The sequence below is a fragment of the Cygnus atratus genome, chromosome 3 (assembly GCF_013377495.2).
Source record: "Cygnus atratus isolate AKBS03 ecotype Queensland, Australia chromosome 3, CAtr_DNAZoo_HiC_assembly, whole genome shotgun sequence".
NCBI classification, from domain to species: domain Eukaryota; kingdom Metazoa; phylum Chordata; class Aves; order Anseriformes; family Anatidae; genus Cygnus; species Cygnus atratus.
Genome location: NC_066364.1, coordinates 71,755,030 through 71,776,948, shown reverse-complemented (window position 1 = coordinate 71,776,948; position 21,919 = coordinate 71,755,030). Strand labels below are relative to the sequence as shown.

At 44.7% G+C, this 21,919-nt stretch overlaps 2 protein-coding genes across 2 annotated transcripts in view; both read right to left on the bottom strand.

The window, feature by feature from the left end:
* The window catches only part of IGF2R (insulin like growth factor 2 receptor), a 55,582-nt gene extending 49,689 nt beyond the window's left edge, over nt 1-5,893 (bottom strand). Inside the window, exon 1 of the mRNA XM_035538378.2 lies at nt 5,690-5,893. Coding sequence (XP_035394271.1) covers nt 5,690-5,805 — 116 coding nt within the window. The 5' untranslated portion in view covers nt 5,806-5,893. The remainder of the gene's footprint in view (nt 1-5,689) is intronic.
* A 13,746-nt stretch (nt 5,894-19,639) lies between these two features.
* On the bottom strand, nt 19,640-20,629 carry MAS1 (MAS1 proto-oncogene, G protein-coupled receptor). The gene has a single exon (XM_035538935.1). The coding sequence runs from the start codon at nt 20,627-20,629 to the stop codon at nt 19,640-19,642; it is 990 nt and encodes a 329-aa protein (XP_035394828.1).
* Between the last annotated feature and the right edge of the window lie 1,290 nt (nt 20,630-21,919).

Here is a 21,919-nt window from a genome sequence, read left to right as displayed (position 1 = left end):
ACAAATGTACCGTATTTCTGAGGCTGAATAAGGCCTAGTTTCCCTCATCACAAGCACTGAGATGACAGAACAGATGTGGTGAGCTACATGACATGGCACTGCTCGCTTTGGAGCTGTGCCCGGGTCAGCTGGTTTTGGTCAGGAGCTCTCCAGACAGGCTGGCCTACCAGCAGGGAGCACCGTCCAAGCTCTGCTAAAGAGGCCCAGCTCAGTAAACATGCACCATCAGCTTGGCTCTGATCTCTTCTAGTTCTGGCAGGAGTATGCATCCTCTGAATTAAATTGATTTCTGCAGTGTAAGAGATCCCCTAGATTTCCCCCTCCATCTGAAACGGCAACTTCAGTGGGATTTGATGCACACTCGTGACAACAGAAAATCGAAGACAACACAGCAACTTCCTAGGTATTCCTGATATTTACAATTCTCCTAAGGTTTAATGAATCTGACCCAAACAAGCATTTGCTTTCATCTACAGATTAGCACCAAGCCTATCAAGGAAGCTCAGCTCCCCTCTCTCAGCTATCGAGATACGAGAAGTCAACCAGAAGCTTCACCCCCACGGTTCAGCTGCCTCCACTTCGACTTGTAGGTGCTACATCACATGGCACTGCCATGCCCCAGGCCCCCCAGGAGAACCCACCCTTGTTCTACTTCAGAAGCCCAATTCTTCGGTAAGGACGGGGCGACAGCAGCTCAGCTCCCATATTCCAGTTTTTGAATCCTCTAAGAGCCCCTCTGAAATCCAGTGAATCTCATCTCTAATTGAAGAGCCAGCAGTAAAATACTACGCAGTTTTCCATTTAATTGCTGAGTACAGCTCTCGACTTCCTCATATTACAGCAGCCTTAATTTCAATCTGCTAGTGGCTGGAACAAGCAGGGGACAAATACAAGAGCTCCCTCTGCAAACTGAAAAACATCTTATTACAGAAAGAGAAAGCTCAGAAAAACCCCAACATACCAGGTACCGAGTCATACCTGAAACACTAGTGAAACTATTTTTTAATCAGATCAAGGATCAGATTCAAGGATTGTGTCTCAATCCTAAACAAATACTTGCCATTGTTCTTTCCTCCCCGGTACGCAGAGCTGACATTTTACAATCATACTGATTAGCTCAGAAATACAAGAAAGTGGCTCAGAAGTGGACAATCTCTGTGCAGGAAGATGATGCCAATTAAGTTATAGTAGAGGAAAACCAGGAAAGGAAGAAAGCCTGACAAGGCAATCACACAGAATAAGTTGGAAGAACCTGACTTCAAGGGCTCTGAAAACAGAAATTAAGACTAAAATCATTTTTTCCTCCAGCAGAACATGTGTTTCAATCAAAACACAACTTTAAGAGGAAGCCCTGGAGAGTTAACACTCTGCTGAAGAACTCCCAGAGGCTCCAGTGCTCTTTTTGACTTGTTTCAGCAGATTACAAAAGAGGCAAAGAATTACATTTTTTGATCAAGCTGGAGTGTTCTTTAACACCCATAGAGAATTTGGAAACTAAAGCTTGTTTGTGAACTGAACAAGAATCTGAGTCCTTCGTACAACAGAATTATCATTATATTAGAGATTAGTTTCTTGCTTTCCCAGTTCCCTGTTATGAAACAGAGGACATCAACACCTTTAAGTCCGCTCACCCACATGCCAGGAGCAGAAAAGAAACAAGATGACAACGCTCACAAAACAGCAACAAAACAGCCACTGAAGTCAGCCTCTCTCTGGCCTGTCACAGACCCCTACACAAGGAAGTCCGAGGAATTTTTCTAAACAATCCAGGGCAAGTAAATGTGTGATTTCTTGTTTCATCGTGTGCCAAACCACACCTTCAATGGCACACACAAATTAAAGCCTACGCCAGTTTCAGAGCACAGCTACTTTCAGGGAAGCTGAAGGGCCTTTTCTTTAAAAGAACAGGGGTGGAAGGAGAAGATTTATTCACTGCACTGACCAAACACACCAGAGCTTAACAGCAGGTTGGATGTAGTCTAAGCAGCTGTTCTCAACTAAGAGCTGCAAAATGCACATCCACAGCCAAAGAAAGAATTATTTATTTCACAAGAAAAGCTCCTGACGCTAAATGAATGCCCAGGCACAGGACCTCACCGCAGCCCCCTGGCATGTGCTCTGCTTTCCGATGCTTACAAACTGATCTCTGCCATCAGGGAAACAGCCTGTCTGCAATCACTTGGCCATGCCGGCTGCAGCCGGGCCACGTGAACTGCCTTCCTCCAGCTGCTCAGCAGGCGCCTCCTGCCAGCAGTTATTCATCCTGCTTGGCCCCTTACCTGGTCCATCCAAGGTCATCCAGCTAGCAAAGAGTTGCCATTGGAAGTGCTTAGGATATCCCAAATTCGTTCTAAGGGAGCTGTTACAGCAGCTGCTCTAACAAGCAATAGACTTGGTTGTAAGGGTGGAGCGTACACAAGCATTAACCTCACTGCCTGCTCTGGGTTGCAGCTAGAGCCAAAGCAGCAAGCACAACCTGGGGAGGAAAATATCCAGTTATTTCCAAAGCACCGCCTCCAGACAGGCCGCAAACCTGGCTTGTGCTCTGCCACAAGAGGCAGAAAAGCCTCCAGTGCCACCACTCCACAAGGCATCCCCAGCTCCTGCAGACCCCAGGAGAGAGGAGCAAAGCCGCACACTCGTGCCTCACACCACCCAGGCAGTCCTTTCTGGTGCCGTTCTGGGAGAGCTGGGATCGAAGGTGGTTGGTTCAGAAGTATCCGCCTTGACACAAGTTGTGAAATAGCTACTTCTGCTGAAATTACATGACAGCACCTGTTTCCAGATAGCCCACAGTTGGTTTTATCTCACAGTTACAGGCCTGAAACAGATCCACCTCCACCTTACAGGGGAAGTTCCCCTCTTCTTTGCCTTCCCCTTCCCCATTGCTTATTTCTGGCCTCTGCTGGCGACACAAGCTGGATCCAAGAACTGCTCTGCCTCTGAATTACCTCTGCACAAACAACAGGTGCATGCCCAAGTGCACAGAGAGGAGAGGAGCCAGCCCCAGGCCTGGCTCACTGCAGCGACTGGCTGGGCACAGCAGGCAGCAGCAGCAGGCAGGGAGGATCCCCTGCTGGAGGCAGCACCAATCCAGGCTACGGCTGACAGCGGTTGTGCAAGCAGTGTCCAAACACATACTTGGATTAGACTTGCCCGCAGGTCAGTCTTTCCAGCTACCTAGCTTTATGTCCTTGCTTCAGTGTCTTAAAGAAAGTTAAAATACTTTCTAGCAAATTCTAAGCTCAATAAAGTGCTTGGCATTTTTTGACAAAGCAAAGAAGCAGCATGAAAAGGGATAGGAGCATCAGCGAGTTTAGTTTGCCTTGCGAACAAGTAGCTCCGGTGTTGAAATGAACAGCTTGCAGAAAGAAGGCCGGCAGCTCACACTGTACATGCATCCGCTAACTCGAACCACAAGCCACTTTGGGGTTTGAATGGTAGTGAACCAGCCCAAATGCAACGAAGCACAAGACAGCTACCGCCACCATTTTCATAACCACCCTCAGTTTCCTGGTTCTCAAACCCACGAGACGACTGCTAGGAAGGAACACCCCCCTGCCCCAACCACTACGAAGCATGGCTAGAAAGAGGCAGGCATTGCTTTTGAGGGAAGCACGGCCAGCTCCCTTTGTTGAAGGGGCACGACAGCCAGGCCGCCCAGCACACAGGTGAGTAACCTACAACAGTGGGATTGGAAAGCTGATCCCTAAGTCACTATGCATCCGTACAGCCTTGTGCCCAGCACCTCCTCAGTATGAAAACATTGCAGAGGTGAGATTGAAACCAGAAAACTTCTGCAAGCAGGTTCAACCAGCACGATCACAAGCTCACATGCTTGGGAACAGTTTCCAGGATGATGATCTGCAATCAGCTTAGATGCAGAACTTCCCACAGAAATCACTATTAGATGTGGCTAACATTTTAGCGTAAACATGCACGGCACAAGTTTGTTTCTGTATCAAAGGAAGTTCTCCCCAGAGGAAAACCAGAGCTTGAATGGCACAACATACAAAGCTGCTGCTACGCTTCAGGAGCTGAGAGAACACTTACTGTGTACCCCTACTCCTGCTTAGCTCCGCTCTACCTTACCTGTCACCTTTTCCAATCATCACACACAGCACATGGCTTCAGGCAAGTTCTCTGACAGGCACGTCATGCGTAACAGCCATACGGTTACACCACATGTTCTTTAGCTTTCGATCCTTGCATGCACTTTGACATTTCACCTTCTGTGATACAGTCTAAACCACATCTACTACATCACATCACAGAATGTGCGAGAAAAGGAAAAGCAATATGAAGTTCAAGCATGCAAGAGCTATAGGAAGCTTATGTGCTGAGAAGTCACATTTAAGCCATTACAGTGGCAAGTTCCCAGGCATATGAAGCAACCATGGACATATGCAAATAAGTCCAGTAACGAGTTATTTATGACATCTCCCATTTAAATGTGTCGAAGCACTTAATAGAGCTGAGCAAGTTCACCTTCAGGTCATCTCCCCGTGCCCAGGGCATGCCTCTTCTCTGAGGCTAAGCCAAATGCTAAACCCAAGGCTTCCAGCAGCACAAGAGCATGCTGTGGTTTCAGGACAAATGCTGAAAGGAGTAAGCATACTGCTCTGCTCATTCTCACTAGTAACTTCATATATCCAACCAAGTCCTCTGTATTCTTTCCCAGGTGTTCGTATTGCAGCAATCCTAGAGGCGCCTTGGCACAGAAGATAAACACAGCTAATTGCAAGTCACATGGCCACACAGCCAGCTTTAGGAGCACATGAGAACAATAGAAAAAGCATGACGAAACCAGGCACTGCAAGACACGACATTTCACAGTTTCGGAAAAGTAAAGCTGGTCTTCTTTCCCCAGACTGTCCAAGCATACCTGTAGTAAGGCTACAAGAAGCAAGCAAAGAAAGACACTCAGAGTTTAAGCAGCCTCACACTTTAGCTCCTGCAGACAGAAGTTTTGATATCTTTCTTCCCCACTGCAACTGGGCCTTCCTCATCTGTGTACCCATCTGCTCTTATTTATTTAGAAGCAGAATGGCACCTGCCCTTATCCACAGCATTTTCCTTCCTCGTCCAGCTTTTGGCATTCACACACTGAAGCAGGGCTGTCGCAGCCTCACCAGCCCTGTAAAGGCCACGTAGAAGCACGGGCACACAAAAACAGCTCCCGTAAAACAAATCCAAGCCTTGCCTAAGGCGCTGCAAAGGTGGGTCGGCCCGGGATCTGTCCCCACACTGTACCTATTGGACGAGACTCTAGCTAACAGCCCAGGTCACCCAGCCGCCTCTCCCCCCACCTGCCGGCTTTTCCGCAGCCGTGCCTGAGCCGGCACGGCCCTCCACGGGCCCTCAGGAACCTGGCAGGGCCAAACTACCAGGCAGAAGCCCTTCACGCTCCTTTCCGTCCCACCTCGGCACGGGCCGATGTCGGGGCAGGCCACCTTAACAACACGAAACCCGCCGACTACGCCAACCCGCCCTCCCGTGAGCGGGCGGCAGGCCCCTGCCCAACCGACCCCATCCCGCCGCAGGCCGAGCCCCGCCTCACGCCGCCTGGCGGGGCCGGGGCCGGGGCGCGCGCACACACACACACACACACACACGCACGCACGCACGCACACACACAAGCACACACACAAGCACACACACGCACCGCCGGCGGCGCCCCGCCGCCCACCTGCACAGCTCCCGGTAGGCGTCGCCGAGCGCCGGGGGGATCCCACCGCCGCCTCCCCGCGCCCCCAGCAGGAGGAGGCCGAGGAGGAGCAGCAGGGCGAGGCCGCGCAGCGCCATGGGCTCGGCTCCGCTCCGCTCCCTCCGGGCCCTGCCGACGCGGCGGCCCCGGCACGTCAGGCGGCGCCTCACGTGACCGCCGCCCGCACGTGACGGCGGCGGGAGGGGCGTGCGCCACGTGACGCGCGCCCGCCCCGCCCCGGCCGCTGGGGGGCGGAGCTCCCGCCCCGCCGCCCCGACCCCTCTCCGCCCGCCGCCGTAACGGCTGAGGCGGCCGTTGGGGGCAGCGGCCGTTGGGGGTAACGGTCGTTACCGGCTGCCGCCCAGGCGCTGAGCGGGAAAGTTGGCTGGGCTGCTGACTGACGGGCTTCCCCGCGGTGTGGGAGGCTTGCACAAGGCGGCTCCTCGCCGCGGGGAGGTCCCCAGGGCCCCTGAGGTTGCTGAGGTGGGCCCGGGGCTTCTGCGGTGGGTGAGCTGTCAGCTTCTGGCGGCGTGTTTAAAGGCTCAAAAGGAGGGCTTACCTCCTAGTTCTTAGGAAACTGCGGTTGAGAAGGAAAGCACCTCTGAGAGCGGGATAAGGCGAGAATAGGGAGAAAAAAAGAAAAATAAAAATTAGGCTCTTCAAATACCTGTCTTATCAGTCTAAATAAATCCTGTTCACTGATCATGAATGCTATCCAAAAGTCATTTGCACAAAGAAATGCTGAAGGCCTATTACTGGAATACTTAACTATTTTTCTTGTCCCATCCCCTGTCATCCAAATGAACAAGACAGCATGAAGATCTACCTCTGTGCTAGATCTGATTCCAAGCTGCTCATTGTTTTTTATACTTATTGTTTCATTTTGATCCTTCACCCCTCCTTTCCCCCAGTTACACATTCCGCTTCCCTCCTTCCCAGCAACATCAGCAGTGCCACAGGGCAGCCAGCAGGTTCGAGATGCCGGTCTGGGTGAGAGACAACATGCCCTATGGGCTGCTCTGGGTTAGTTTTCAGCCCTGCCATGGCCTGAGTAGCCACACTGGACGGGCACAAACACCGACAGCAGCTCAGAACGGGGAAGCTGGCACTGCAGGGGAGGTACACCAGCTTCAGCTTTTTGAGCTGCAGTGAAATGCCACCCTAGCCGAGACAGAGTCAGAAGTTACAGTTCAGCTCTAGCCCACGGCACACCGCTGCCACGCGTGGCCCCAGCTGCAGGTCCCCTCCTGTCTGCTGGCACACGGTGGTTCAATGCTATTCAGCTCAGAAACTCAGTCCAACAGAATAATAACCTGCGGGGAAAATAAATAAACAAACACAAACATAATAGTTTTCTGCTGGCTCAGCAATAGTAGCGGCTTAGTGAAAGGATGAATCCCGTACAAGGGCAAACAAGCAAGAGGAGAAAGGAGGAAAAGGAGGGATGAGTGAAAAGGATTGGCTAAATGCCGTTACCCGTTCCAGTTTTGTATCACCATATGATGGATTGTTGCCAGCCCATGAAGTTTTGTTTTAGCCTTCAATGGATTCCTTAAAGTTCCAAATCTGTTTACCCAAGATTCTAGCCTATATGGTTGAAGGACAACCCTAAAGGCTAGGAGAAAAAAAAAAAAAAGAAAAAAAAAAGAAAAAAAAAAAGCTAATAGAATGGAATAACATGTCTATTATTTCTGTGATTTTTTTTTTAATTTTGCCACTCTTCTCTCTGTACCAACATCATTCACTCTATACAGAGAAAATACATTAGACTTACCAGTAAAGTTGAATTAAAACTGTATTAACCACGAAGTTCACTGCAGACAACAGTGCTAATAGAGCTTTATTCCTGAAATGATCTTTTCATGTATTTAAACACAAGAGTGACTCCACTGAAGACAATGTGACTACTCACCTTGCTAACACTAGGAACATGAATAAAGGTCTGCAGTGTCAGGGCATAGCAATGCATGAACAGTTCATGTCAGTTATCTGATAAGAGCTAATTCTAAGTTGTTTACCGATAAAAGAAAGAAGAAGGTTACAAGCAAATCGCGTTCTTCATTCTGCATACTACTTTGTATGTATCGGCCCCTATATTTGCACAAGGCTCAGAGCAGTGTCTTTGCATACAGAGAAAAGTATGTGAAAAGCTACCCAGTAGGGAGGAAAGAAATTGAAAAAGCAGAAAAAAATCCCAGTTCTTCCCCATTTTTTTCTCCAAAGGAAAAAATAAGCAAACAAACAAACAAATAAATAAATAAATAAAAGAACTGTACTGGTACATATGCATTCATCAACCCCTAGCTAGGAAGGAAAAAAAAAAAAAAAAAGGTTCTCTGATTTGCAGTACTAATGCATATACATTCATCAACCTGGTAATGAATCAAAGTTGCCACACAGCAAGGGTGGCTGTGGAGCTGCATAAATACTGAAGTACACACTGTAAATACAAATCTATACAAATCTCTTTAAAATAAATTTTAAAAGTAAAAGATTATTCAGGGGTGAGAAATCTCGCATGCAGATCCTAAGCCTGTGAACTAACTTTTCCATTTTCTGTATATTTTCCTTAACTTTTATAATCTGGGGAATACAGCAGTTCTGTCAAGATCCATGGGATTTCTCTCATGCTTAAAGTTAAGTGTGTGCATAAGCATTTGCGGGAGCTGTGTGCCAGTCATTTATATACCCTAAACTATGTTTTGCCAATACAGCGTGGCAGGACTGTTTCACTCTGAATATCTTTTATAAATAATAATTTAAATATTTACCAGCCGTGTGTAATGATGTTGGCATCTCAGCTAGTTGGGTGCTGTGGGGCAATGTTAAAATATTCTGGAATGTAATCTCATAATCTTACCTTTTCCTCGGGAGTGGCTCAGCACGATGACTGATAGTTAAGTTGCAGTATATCCCAAAGATCTGAAACTCTTACAGAAACTTCGTAGTTGCGGATGATTTTCAGTAGACAGGGTTTCATAAATCAGAGATGAATAAACAGGTACTCTAGGATTCTTCCTTGCATCTTGCCTGGTCTCAGATGTCGGAATCATTTCATGTTCTCCTGATTCACACTCTTGCTTCATGTGGCCAGTATCGGCTGCGAGGTACAGGCTGTCTCAGAGGCAGCTTGCTTCTACTCTTACCGTCTCAGTTCCCTTTAAGACTCATATCTGATCTCTGTGCCTTTTCAATAAATAGGAACAAAAACTGTTTGAGAATCCGGAGCTGTTTTTACTTTTGATTCTGGGAAGTTCTTTCTCCAGTGAGATTTGGACAGTTTATTTCCAGCTGTCTGTATAATAAAATAATTATTTTTATACTTTGTGAAAACTATTCATAAGGCTCTTGCACAGAGCCACGCTGTTCTACAGAAAGCACAGTGGCACTGCTCATCTCTTTTTTCCATTTCTCTTGCTCTCTACACCTAAACTTTTGTCTTTCTAATGTTATACCCACTGTCAATATGTCCTTGCTCTATTTTGCTGCTCACTAGATCTTTCACTGCCCATCTAATTCTTTCTACTCTTTTTCCTTCCTTTTCTGTTCCGCTTCTGCTCTTCCCTGGTCCTTTCTCTTTAGCATTTTCCAAAAGCAAGCCCTTGATGAGAGTTACCCTCTAATTTGTGACCCCCCTAATGAGTTAGCCTGCTTTAGAGCATTTCAAATAAGACTACTGAGAGGAGGAAAACAGCGTTTGATGACCTTGTTTTGCAGACACAGGTTTAGGCTTCCCAATGCAGTTACAGAGATAATTAATGACATTTCCTAATCTAGCTGATATTGTTCAATGAAACTGTGAAAGGATATCAACTTTGGTCTAAACACATTGACTTTATCTGAAATCTTTGTCATGCTGGGAAAGTTCTTACACGGTGTACTCAGCGTGAGCTCTGTTTTGTACTGCGCCTTGGAAGACAGCCGCTATCAGGGCCGTTCTTGAGTCACTGCCTGAGCAAGTCTGCATCAGCACTTCTGTATTCCTCCATCTCTTTTCTTCACATCCTTGGTCTAGCTTTTGAGGACTATGGCTCTTGACTATTTGTGCCTGGGCCAGAACTTGATATTTCTTAATGATAAAGGATCTGAATTACCAGCTAGGGCCTAAGTTACTCAGGGGACTTGCACCAAGTAGGGCAAGAACTGTAAAATACAGACCACTTCACCAGAGTTAACCAATGGTACTTTCTTTCACTGGTAGTCAAAGTAATTTCACTCACTCGAGTCTTAGATATCAGAGGAGCATGGTGTGATTTGTCTGCTAATTCTGTTCCATTTGGAGCATCTGCAAGAAAATTAACATCAATGATTTAACCTCAAAGCACCTTACAAAGGCAATAAATGCAGAGTGAAAGACTGTTCAGTGTTTTAAACGTTATTGCCCAGTCCAGTGATTTAACTTCAGGGCACTTTGATATCAGTGGAGCCCTTCACACTTTGGCCTATTCTTCTCTCACAGGCTTTGGTCTCTGTGGTCTCTTGTGGATGGTTGTGTTGGAGCTAACCACCACCTTTGGTTCTGTGACCTGTGCCAGTACCAGACAGGTGTGCAACACTACCCTGCTCTTGCTTAACTCACTCTGTTCTCAGAGCACATTCTTGCAGATGAGCAGATATAAATGTGGTGGTAGCAAAGAGCCCCCACTTGCAAGGTAAGCTCGGGGAAGAAAAACATCCCCACATGCATTTATTTCAGAATTATTTGCCTCTATCCTCCTTCTGACTTGCATTTCTCAGCAATCTCCGAGATTCCTCCTTTTCCTATCTGTTGTCATTAATCATGCGCTCCAAATATATCACCATCTCTTTTCAAACATGATCATTTATCATGTTTTGCTCTCCGGTGACATGATTTTTCCATTCACTTTTTCACTTCTGGAGATGAACCGTTGCTCTTTCCTGCATGTGGGACCTCATCTATAATATGTTTTTCTCCATGTAAGTTGCAGCTCAGCACTGAAAGATGTGATAATGGAAACTCATGGATGCTCCCTCATCTGCAGTAGCTAGAAATTGCATCTGACGTGCCTGAAACCAGTTGTGGTTCCTCTGTTCTGAGAAATGTTAGCTAGTAGAAGGTTTATAAAGACCACTTGCCTTGCCAAAAACCTACAGGTATCTGTTGTGGAGCTGAAGTGAATAAATGAAACTTCTTACACCTGGAAGATGTACTACCCCATGGTGTTGTATTTTTGTCCTGAGACGGTGACAGAGATGATAAGCATTTTTCCCTTCTCTAATTCAGGAGTTAGTTCACCTAACTCATTAGTACTATGTATCACAATAAGCTGTCATCTGCTCCATCTTGGTTGTCACGAGGTAGCTGATAAATTTCTTTTTTGCTTCATTTTTCCTGGCCCTGTGTGGTGTGACTTTTTCACTTGTAATTGAAGGACACTGAAATGAAAATGCCACCTCCATCAAAACACTCAAGAATTAACAGATTTCATACACAGCAGGGAAACAACTGAATCAATTTTTTTAAAGGATGACATCTCAACCTAAATTTTCTTTCTTCATGTTCCTCTCAGGGGAAAGAAGCTATGCAAGACATTGCTTGCATAATGTGCTATTTGTGGAGGACTAAAATATGTGGTATAATTTATTCAGTTGATTTTTCTTCACCCTGTCTTGCTAGCACATATTTGTATATTAATCCCATATAAACACGTTCGTTTTCATAGCCACATTCATAAATATGCCCATGCCTATATTAAATGTCTTATAGATGTGCATTTTATTTCCATTATATTTGTACGTAAAATATTATAAGGTATCTGAAGCAGAAGAATAAGAAATAAGGTTACGTGTAAACTCATTTCGAAGAAAAGCACCATTCCATTTCTTAATAATTGGTACTACATTTCTCTGTATGTTTTATATTCACAAGTTGCTGAAGTAAACAGCATAGAAGAAAACAGATAGCAATAGCAACGCATATATGAAGGCACATTTAAGCCATTACAAGATTAATGCCAAATAGCAGTATTGTTTAAATGGTTCAATTAAAGATTCACATTAGAGTATAATAATAGATTGCACCTGTAGATCACAAGACAAGAAGGACACATCCAGAGTAAGTGCAGTTTTGAATCTGTAATAGTTCCATCTAAATCAGTGGAATAAATGACATTTTTCCTAACTATTTTTTCAGTCAGAACCTGATCCAAGAGGAAAAGGAGCAGAACACATGTAAATATTATAGTGAACATGCTAAGAAATATGCATCGCATCTGTATGTGATGACGACACATGACAACAGTCTTGAGCAGTTTTCCAACATTTTCTCATTTACTGACATGAAATCTAAAGATATGATAAATGTTATCATGGGGAAGGAAATCTTACAGATCCACCTTACTGAAGTAAACAAAAAATTGTGAGTGGAAAACTTACCAGTGCTAGATATTGATATTTCCAGACAGTTATTTCCTTAGCAGCTGAACTAAAGTAATATTAGGAAATACTGTGTATGGCGTCTCCCAAAACAGGATAGATGGCTTGTGCCACACAAGAGAGAAAATAGTTTATTTCTGTATATTTACATTCATCTTCACAGTGCTGTGATGTGCACCTGAGCCTTACAGCACGTGCCCTGAAACAGGCGTTGTTATGCTTTCTGACATAACTAACGCTAGTTGGTCTGTGAAGCCTTCAGCAAAACTGCTTGGAGGGCTTTTCTGCACATTTCTTCTTGCTGCTCCACACAAAGTAATAAATGAGGAGCCAGACACTGTGTTGGATGATGGACGGTGGTATGGAAAGCTTATTCAATCTGTCTGGCCAAGATGAGGAAAGCAATGGCTGTAGTCGCTCTGAGTAGATGCTCAGCAGAATTTGACAAGCCTAATGCTACAATCAAATTGGGGGAAGTATGACTGAAGTACACAGTAGAAAACTCAGGATGGATAGAAAGCTGAGCATGCATACATTTTGCTTGTAACTACCCAAGGACTTTAAAGAACGGTGCTGTAGGCTTCAAGCCTTCTGCTGTAGAGACGAAAGTAGGGAAAACCCCCAGGATGGCACACACAACAGCTGAACGCTCCTCTGAGAGGAGGTGTCATACCCAGACTGGGAAAAATATAGATAAACATTTCTCAGTGCTGAAAGCTGGTAAGAAGCACGGGCCAGTGCTGTGCTCAGAAAGATTTGTACTAATGGGTAAATGAACCAAGAGAGAGCTCATAACAAAGAAAACGTTTGGCAGAGCTGTATTTACAGAGGACCTCAGTCATGCCAGGGTTAGCAATAGAGGCACTGTGCGTTGCTCAGACACTGTTGTGACTGGCCTGGCCTGGCCACTGGCTGTGGCAGAGGTCCCTTCCCTAGCCCTGTCCAGGGAAAAAAATATCAGAATTAGACCCCTGCCCCCTCAAAAAAAAAAAAAATACAGTTTGTACATATGTGCTTTCACAAAAATCATTTTCCGTTGCTGTAGTATGTATCAGCATATTCAGCGAGCTTAAAGTTTGTGTTCATCTGAAAATCTTCCTTGCAGTAGAGATGTTTTTCCCCTAAAAACAACAAAATAAATTATATCTAACTGACATATGTTACTCTTTAAGCCAAAATATAAAACCAGATAGACCAAAGACAACGTGGAACATAAAACATCTTCCTCTGATGTGTATAAGCAATTTTTTTTTTCTTTCGGGATAGAACAGTGACTCCAGGGTGCTCAAGCCATTTTCTGCACATAGCTGTTACAGGTTTTTCATCTCATTGTAGACACTTTATACAGAAAAATAATTGCTTCTATAAATATTTTGAAAAATGTATTCTTTAACAATCTCTTACCATTTATCATTAATATTTATTTGCTAGAATTTGCTAGAATTGTCATATTTGGCAATTTGGTCTGTATTTGGCATAAAATAAATACTTAATGGGTTAAATAAATACATTATTTAAAGTAATTCCTAGTCCAGATGAAATCACTTCTCTCTCTTCCCTACCCACTACCCCTTTGTGGCAAAACAGATCTCTCTCTCTTGGATGAAAGGGTCAAACTGGATTCCACACCTTTGCACCATCAGCTTCTTCATCTGCTGGGACAACAGCGATGACCCATTGATTTTAAGAAGAAATAAATCAATGAGAAAAAAAAAGTAACAGAAAAAGAGAATATGGAAAGCTTTTAACCAGTTGCAAAGCAGGTTTAATAAGGCAATATGATTTATAAATGACTTTTTTAGTGTCGCTCAGTAAGCCATTGATACAAGTGGAAAAATAATAGTTTCCTGAGCCCTAGTTCAGCAAGTCAACCTACTGAATCAGACCAGGTAGCTAGAGTTTCCTTTATTACCATTATCTATATTTCAAAGCTATCTTCTTTCCAGTTCCTCAAGGAAAATGAATTCCTCGTGATAGACATTAGAGCAGCAAAGCGACAAGACTTTGTGCCGTCAGGTTATTTCACAGAGCATACCTGTGAAGTCAGTGAACCTCTCGTCTGGGTCTTTCCTTCCTCGTTACAGTGAATTCCAGACCGTGCCTCCTACTGACACTAGCGAAGGCAGCAGCCTCATCACCGTTGGCTCACTGCTGGGAAGTGGTTTGGGTATACCTCAGTACGACACACAAATATTAGGCTGCAGGAGCAGTCTGAGGGCCATGCAGGAACTATGGACACGAACGGATCTAGGAAGTGGCAGCTTAAAACAACCAAAAGGAGGATATTTTTCAGAAAGCATTTAGTTAGTCTGTGAAACAGAATATTGAAGATATCAAAAGCTTGTATGGCCTCCAGTGGAGTGGATGTATTTGTTCAAGAGAAATCCATTGAGGGTTGCAAAATACAAAGACTTCTAAACCATGATGTCTGAGATGAAAAGTGTTGAAGGCTTGGAGACGATGAGAAGAAAGCATGATGATTTTTGTTTCTTCTCCTCTGTGCACATCTGCTTGTGACCACTGCTGGAGATAGGATTTGAGGCCAGATGAACACTGCCACACTCCCTCTCTTCTCCTTTCCTACCTTCCCTATTTCTGAAACAACTGAAGCAAGGATTCTGTATTTGCTATGTACCAGCATCAGGTCCAGTCTGCATGTTTGATAAGGCATGACTCTAGTTTGGGGAAAAAAAAAAAAAGGATGTAATAATGTAGTTAAAAGTTGAATGATTATATGTAAGGCCAAAGTATTACAATCAGACAGGCTACCTCATCTTTGTACCTCTTCTCTGAATTCAGTTTTGAAACTGCAATGCTTTGCTTTGAATGTGGATCATAGTGCTTCATCTTTTAGCTTGCTGAGTCAACTGGAATAGTTATTAATAATAATCATTACTAATAATTCCATGTGGACAGCACATAAGCAATCAGGCAGCTGAATGAAAATCAAACAGGCCTTCCTGTTGCACAGGTAGCTAGAAGTTCTGGGTAGTGGATTTTAATAAATGATTTATATGTGCAGTTAGGAAGAGAAGCATCGAACCACACACATTACAGGCAGCATATTATGGCAGGTACACACATGGGCATGCACACAGACACATGCACACAATCCCATGCTGATTTTCTGCTTTCCCTTGACGTAGGTACCATCCAAGAATACCCTCTACTGACCATTATCACCACTGCAACCTCAGCAGGCCACTGCTTCAAGTGAAGGAGTGACTGAAAGCACCAGCCAGCAGCTGTCTTTTCTGCAGGAAACCCGGGTGTTGCTGAGAGAGGAGCAGTGGGCACACAGCTGGGTCTCCCCCCTAGCCCCCTGGGGATGCCAAAGGGGTCCACACCCCACCACGAGTACCAGAGTACACAGTGCAGGTCTGGCACAACAGACAACAGGCTGTGGGTATTTTTTCAGGTCAAGAAAGCAGTGCAAGGAAAGAAATGCAGAATACAGCAGGATGAAAACCAACTACAGATTCAAACAGCCTCTCTGGGTACAGCCTGATCAAGCACCCATGACACAGGGAATTCAAGGAGCCATAAAGGATCCCCTGTACTGAACTTCTCTGCTCACAAGACCCCCCTACATGGATCACCCTCACCTTGAGACTGACAGAGTGGGAGGACTTAGGAAGAAACCTCTCCCAGGTGCATACCTTGCCGAGCATCACAAGCTGCTGGAGGACAAAATTACCCAGGACCTAAATGGAGATCTCTCTAGGATATTTTGGATGACCCTGTAGTTTAACTGTCCCTCCCATCCTCCCCCCAGAAAGTGACCTGAGGCATTATAATGGGAAATGCTGTGCACTTGTAGATTATTCTCATGCTAGAAAAGGGAGCAAGGTGGGATTTTTTTTCTACATCAGCAATCAGTACAACTGGGAAGCAATTCAGCTCCCCTAAGAGGATTTTCCAGAATAAGCTCCAGGTGAGAAGTAAACTGGGCAGTACACTCTTCCTCAACGCTCCGCCCTTGCTGTCGCTAGGATCATTCACGAAGTCAGCAAGGTATAGAGGAAATATATTTTGGACTTGAGTCCAGAGCGACCTGTCCCATGTCATCCTCTGCACCCAGAGGGAACTGTAACAGCAAAATATGCTGTGCCAAGGAAGGTGACTTCCCTCTCTGTATTCCTGACTACACTTTTGATAAGTGTTTTAATAAAGTAAGCACTAAACTGGGCATTTCTTCCCTGAACTATTCCTTGTCTTGACTTCACAGCAATATGGGAGTCCTCATTGCCCTGGATTACAAGAGAGCCAAAAGATGGTTCCTGTTCCGAAGTTTTTACAGTGTAAATATGAAAGCACAGCACCAGAAAGAAAATTTTGTAATCATTGTTTTACAGGCAGGAATGTGAGGGACAGAAAGATTAGATGCTGAGAATGCATTAAAGTAAAACCCACATCTCTGGACTCCATGAAGAGGACTTCACCCACAAGACAAACTTTCCTGTTCTGCACCACTGCAAAGTGTTTATTAACACCACCTGACCTGCACAGGGTTATTTCACCCACTCCCACAGATGCAAATAATTTTTGAAAAGTCAGACTGGTGGAGAATCACTTTCTTGTTGTGCAACAAATGACATGTCACATTTTCCCTGTTGATTTTTTAATGGTGGAATAATGTGCTTATCAGTTTCCCTTGTACTGCAGCCTGTCTGCACAGGCAAGAGTCATCAGTCGCTGTGATAAAGAAGAAAGAGCATCCCTAAGATATTTTTATCAGTGGACTGGGAAGCATTAATCATTTTTCAACTGCCAGCTCTTCACTCTTATTCATACTTCTGGATGTTCGTCTCATGATGAATGTTAATTTTGTCTGCCCTATAAGCTGATCTGTGGACATTTGTCCAAATTCTGAAATGGCTGGGGGCATGGACAGACACAGGTGAATGGGGTAGGAAGTTAGACACCCCAGAGCACCTTGTGCAGCTTACAAGCACCAATATTGCCCTGTTGTATAAAATTTACCTTTCAGATCTACTGACCTAGCTGCATGCATAGTGATCATTAACCAAGACCTGTTGTAGTAAACAAGGTATGTTTAGGCACAGTAAATAATGTATCTTGTCTCACCTGAATCACTTTGAGAGATCTGGGTTATGTGTGGACAGCAGACCCCCCAGCAGGTGCACGCACACACTGCTACGCGTATGTGGACACCACACACACTCATTTCCACTGCCCCCCAGGGTGCCCACAGACCTACTTGCCATGTCCTGCACCCACCTCTGGCAATGGGAAGCTGCTCTGCTGATGTGTCATTCCAGCAGTTCGGTAGATCAGTACCCAAAGAGAAGCAGCCTGCCCTCATCTACTACCTAAATCTGTAGAGGTGGCAAGCCTGGGACTACAGCCTCAAAAAGAACTTGGACAAGCAGAGGGGCTGTCACAGGGGAGGGTTTAATGGAGTGAGGGAACTGGTGAGGCCGCACCTCGAGTATTGAGTTCAGTTTTGGGCCCTTCGCTACAAGAAGGACATGGAGGTGCTCGAGAGAGTCCAGAGAAGGGCAACGAAGCTGGTGAGGGGTCTGGAGAACAAGTCTTACGAGGAGCGGCTGAGGGAGCTGGGGTTGTTCAGCCTGGAGAAGAGGAGGCTCAGGGGAGACCTCATCGCTCTCTACAGGTACCTTAAAGGAGGCTGTAGAGAGGTGGGGGTTGGTCTATTCTCCCACGTGCCTGGTGACAGGACGAGGGGGAATGGGCTAAAGTTGTGCCAGGGGAGGTTTAGGTTGGATATTGGGAAGAACTTCTTTACTGAAAGGGTTATTAGGCATTGGAATGGGCTGCCCAGGGAAGTGGTTGAGTCGCCATCCCTGGAGGTCTTTAAAAGACGTTTAGATGTAGTCCTTAGTGATATGGTTTAGTGGAGGTCTTGTTAGTGTTAGGTCAGAGGTTGGACTAGATGATCTTGGAGGTCTCTTCCAACCTAGATGATTCTGTGATTCTGTGATTCTGTAACTGGAAAGATAATAAAGGTAACCTTTTCCTTTCCCTAAGTCTTTTCTGCAATGACACAGTGCAACACTTTAACGTAAGGAAAAAGGGGAATGTGCGTAGAAGAAATATTTATCCTTCTGAGAGCTCTTCTCTGTGTTAATTCCCATCCAATCCTAGGCCTTAATCTACCATCTTCCTTATTCCAGGGCTGGCAATCTTTCAACAAAGGAAGGGTAGGTTGTATTTTTCTTTCCCCAGTCAGCTATTAAGTGTGCCAATGGAAACTTGGCGGGCAGCTGAAGATGCTGTTGCTGCCCGTGGCAGGAGCTCTCCGTTCCTGCTGAATTTGGAGCCCCGTGGGGGCTAGAGGCAAATGCGTCTCCCAGACGTCTCTTTGAAAGTGCCACAGCTCTCTGGCTGCCAAGACTCCCCTTACTCCGTGCCTGTTTGATAAATGTGACCTAGCCCCATCTTTTCCTTGCTGTTGTCTTCCTCTGCTCTCTGCAGCTTGGCTGTAAGTGGGCAAGCGGCCCTAGGAATTACACTTAGCAACATACCAGCACAGGCGCCCTGCCATACAGTCAGAGGCAGTCAGCTGGACTCTGAACCCCAGAGCATACATTGCTTGAGGCACCTCTCTTTTTTTCTTCCTATGAAAAGATGTTTATTATAAAACCTGAGATCACAAGGGGAATATATATTCTTCAGGGAACAGCTAAATACTGAAGACATGGCCGGGACAGCAAGTGTTTGGATGATTTTCTCATAGACTCCTCAAGTAACTAAACCTACAGGAACACTGGCATTTTGAGGATAAGCCAGCCCCACCTTTCACAATTAGGGCAAAAGCCCTGTGTGAGTTGACAACATCCATATGTTGCCAGCTACTCCTGTGTGTCAGGTACCAAACTATCCAAGGATCCAGAGGAATGCTGATGCCACTGGAAATTATGCAGCATATACCTTGAAAGCAGGCTCTGAAGCAGCCCCTTAACCACAGAAGAACTGGATCATTAGCATATACTTGCACGTCTTGCTAGACCAAAGCTACGCTATATGTTTGTGGGTACGTACGGGGACCATATGTGGATTTCTTCCTCTGCTCCCCATGGGGAGCAGCTCTTCTGTGAACTTGAACAAGCTGGAAACAGCTGTAATAGATCCCAGTATGTAACGTAAATCCTGTGTTTAGTGGGTTTGACTTTTAAAAATGCGAACACACACAGGCCCTGATGACTTCAATAGCATTTATGGGTGCTCAGTGCTTTTATAAATGTCACACTATTTATAACATATTTGTGTCCTTTTTTTATATTCTCTGTTGGCCTGTCTCTTTTCCACTGTGGTATCCTTGACTGACATAGTCACATAAGGATGTAGCATGTGTTTGAATAATTAAGAAAATACAAATAAAAATTATCTTTATTCTAGTCCATATTTTTCCATTACTCAACCACCAAAGATAACAGTACCATTTCACTACTTCCTTTTACATTCTATGGAAGAAAAATGCTCTTAGTTTTGCAGTGGTTTATTAAATCTTGCAAGTCCGATTATTTGCCCCCAGAACTTCCCCCCTAAGCCTCAGAAAATCGTTTCAGCTATATCCAAACTCATGCCAACTTCCTGGCTTCTCGGCCGCAACCCATCCGTGAGTGCTCTGCTAAGAACCACTTTGAGACTCTCCTTGAACCTCTTCTTCTTGCTGCTTCCTACAAAGAAGTAAACAAGGGGGTTGATGCTACTGTTAACAGTGGAGAGAACAATGGTGACGTGGTTCTGCTGGCTGAGCAAAGACGACCAGTGGTGGTAATTCAGGAGATACAACAGCCTCATAGGCATGGCAAAGATGAGGAAGACAATGATTGTGGCCACAATGATGATGTAGAGCTTTGACGAGTGAGGTCTCAGGGAGTTACGATGAATCCTGATAACCAAGATCAGGCTGGACAGAATCATTAGAGGAATGAAGATCATGAAAGTCAGGATCCATGTGAAGATGAGCATTGCTTGGCAATGGTTGGCATCATCAAACTGTTCCTTTGTTGAATCATCTTTGCATGTTAAATATTCGGCTATTGTCATCAGAAAAGACAGAGTCCACAGAATTGCGCACACAATTGCTGACTGGTGCTGTGACCGGTGGCATCGGTACCAGATGGGGTAAACAATAGACAGACACCTCTCAATACTGATGGCTGTCAGGAGATAGAGACCAGTATTATATCCAAGAAGGAAGACAATAGACAGTGTGGTGGTTACATAGTAGTAAAAACCATATGCGAATCCAAAACCAGCAATGTACTCAATTGACAGAATAAATGTACAAAACAGTAAGGAGATGTCAGCAATGGACAGGTGTGTGATGTACGCAGTGAATGGGTTTCTTTTGATCTGGAAGCAGAGGCACCAGAGGACAATTCCATTTTCACAAAAACCCAGGAAGGAGATGATCATAATTACCCAAAGTGGGGTCAATATCTCCCAGACCCTTTCCTGTGCAGAAATGTTTCTGTGCATTGAGATGTTCTCTGTGCCTTCGCTGGGATGAAACGTTATGTTTGACTCATCCATGGGGAAAGCTCAAGTTTGGATAGCACAGCTCTTCCTTCTGCAAATATGTATAAAAATATACTGTGAATATTGTGTGCTCCTCCCCGCCCCTTGTTCTTTCTACCTTGTGGACCCTGGTTTTCTGGTCATATCTGAAAGTCTTAGCAAAAGGAAAACCATCTTTGATATACTAATGCTAGCTGAAACCCAGCTGGAACTATTCTCAGCAAGTATTAAAGATTGCTAAGCCCATCATTCTAGGAGAAATACTGAGCTTTTTCTCTGTGAGGTTCAGCATGTGGATGCTAAAGAGATGTCCTTGAAGAGCTCTTGGACAAGCAACCTCTCTATCCCATTGTGAATTTTCTTGTTGTACTGGTCAGAGGTTTTATTGGTGTTTCTTAGTACAGCGCTAGATTGTTCCCAGACAGGGCTATTAAGCTCCCTTTGAAGCTAATGGCATTAATTTGAAGTTATACATATGTATTTCAAGTGAATTTGTCTCATACTTTTTTGTGTACCACAAAATTTTGTGTATGAAAAAATTTATACTAATACCTTTTCCAGGAAGGTTTTAATTAAATGAGTAAAATTAATATGCAGTTACTCATCACTCTATTCCCTCCAGGTGTGGAGGTAGAGGGTATACAAAATTATACTGGTTTGAGACAGTTGTATTTGACCAGCTTTAAATGTCAAAAGTATGCAACCATAGAATCATAGAATATCCCAGGTTGGAAGGGACCCACAAAGATCATCGAGTCCAACTCACTATAACAAAATTTAACCATGTTTAAACACATTGATTCACTTAACAAAAGTGCAAATATCCTGCAAACATTACAAATCCAACCCATCACAAGGTGAAGTAGTTGTTCAGGTTCCCTGATATTGTTATAATGTTTATAAAAGCTGTTTTGGATGAAGTTTTCCTTTTCTATGTCTCCTTTTACCCCACAAGAGAGAATAAACAGCACTGGCTTCAGACGATTTTCATTGGTATATAGGAACATGTCACGCCTGCTTCCCTGTTAACTTCCTACCTGCCCCGGTCAGGTCTGGGGCACTTGCAGATTCAGTGGTGTTAACAGGGACTAACTACTGGCAATAAGCTTGTCCGGCTGCCTTGACTCATCCATATATGCAGCCCTGGTTGTTAACATGCCGTGGTGGGAATTTACCTATATCCTCAAGCAGTCAAGAACATCAAATGCTAGGGGAAGAAGTTTTACTGGGGTTAACTTTTGCAATGATTATTTAAACAGAGTTGTTAACCCCAATCATAAATTTTCACTCATGAGCCATGGCTTT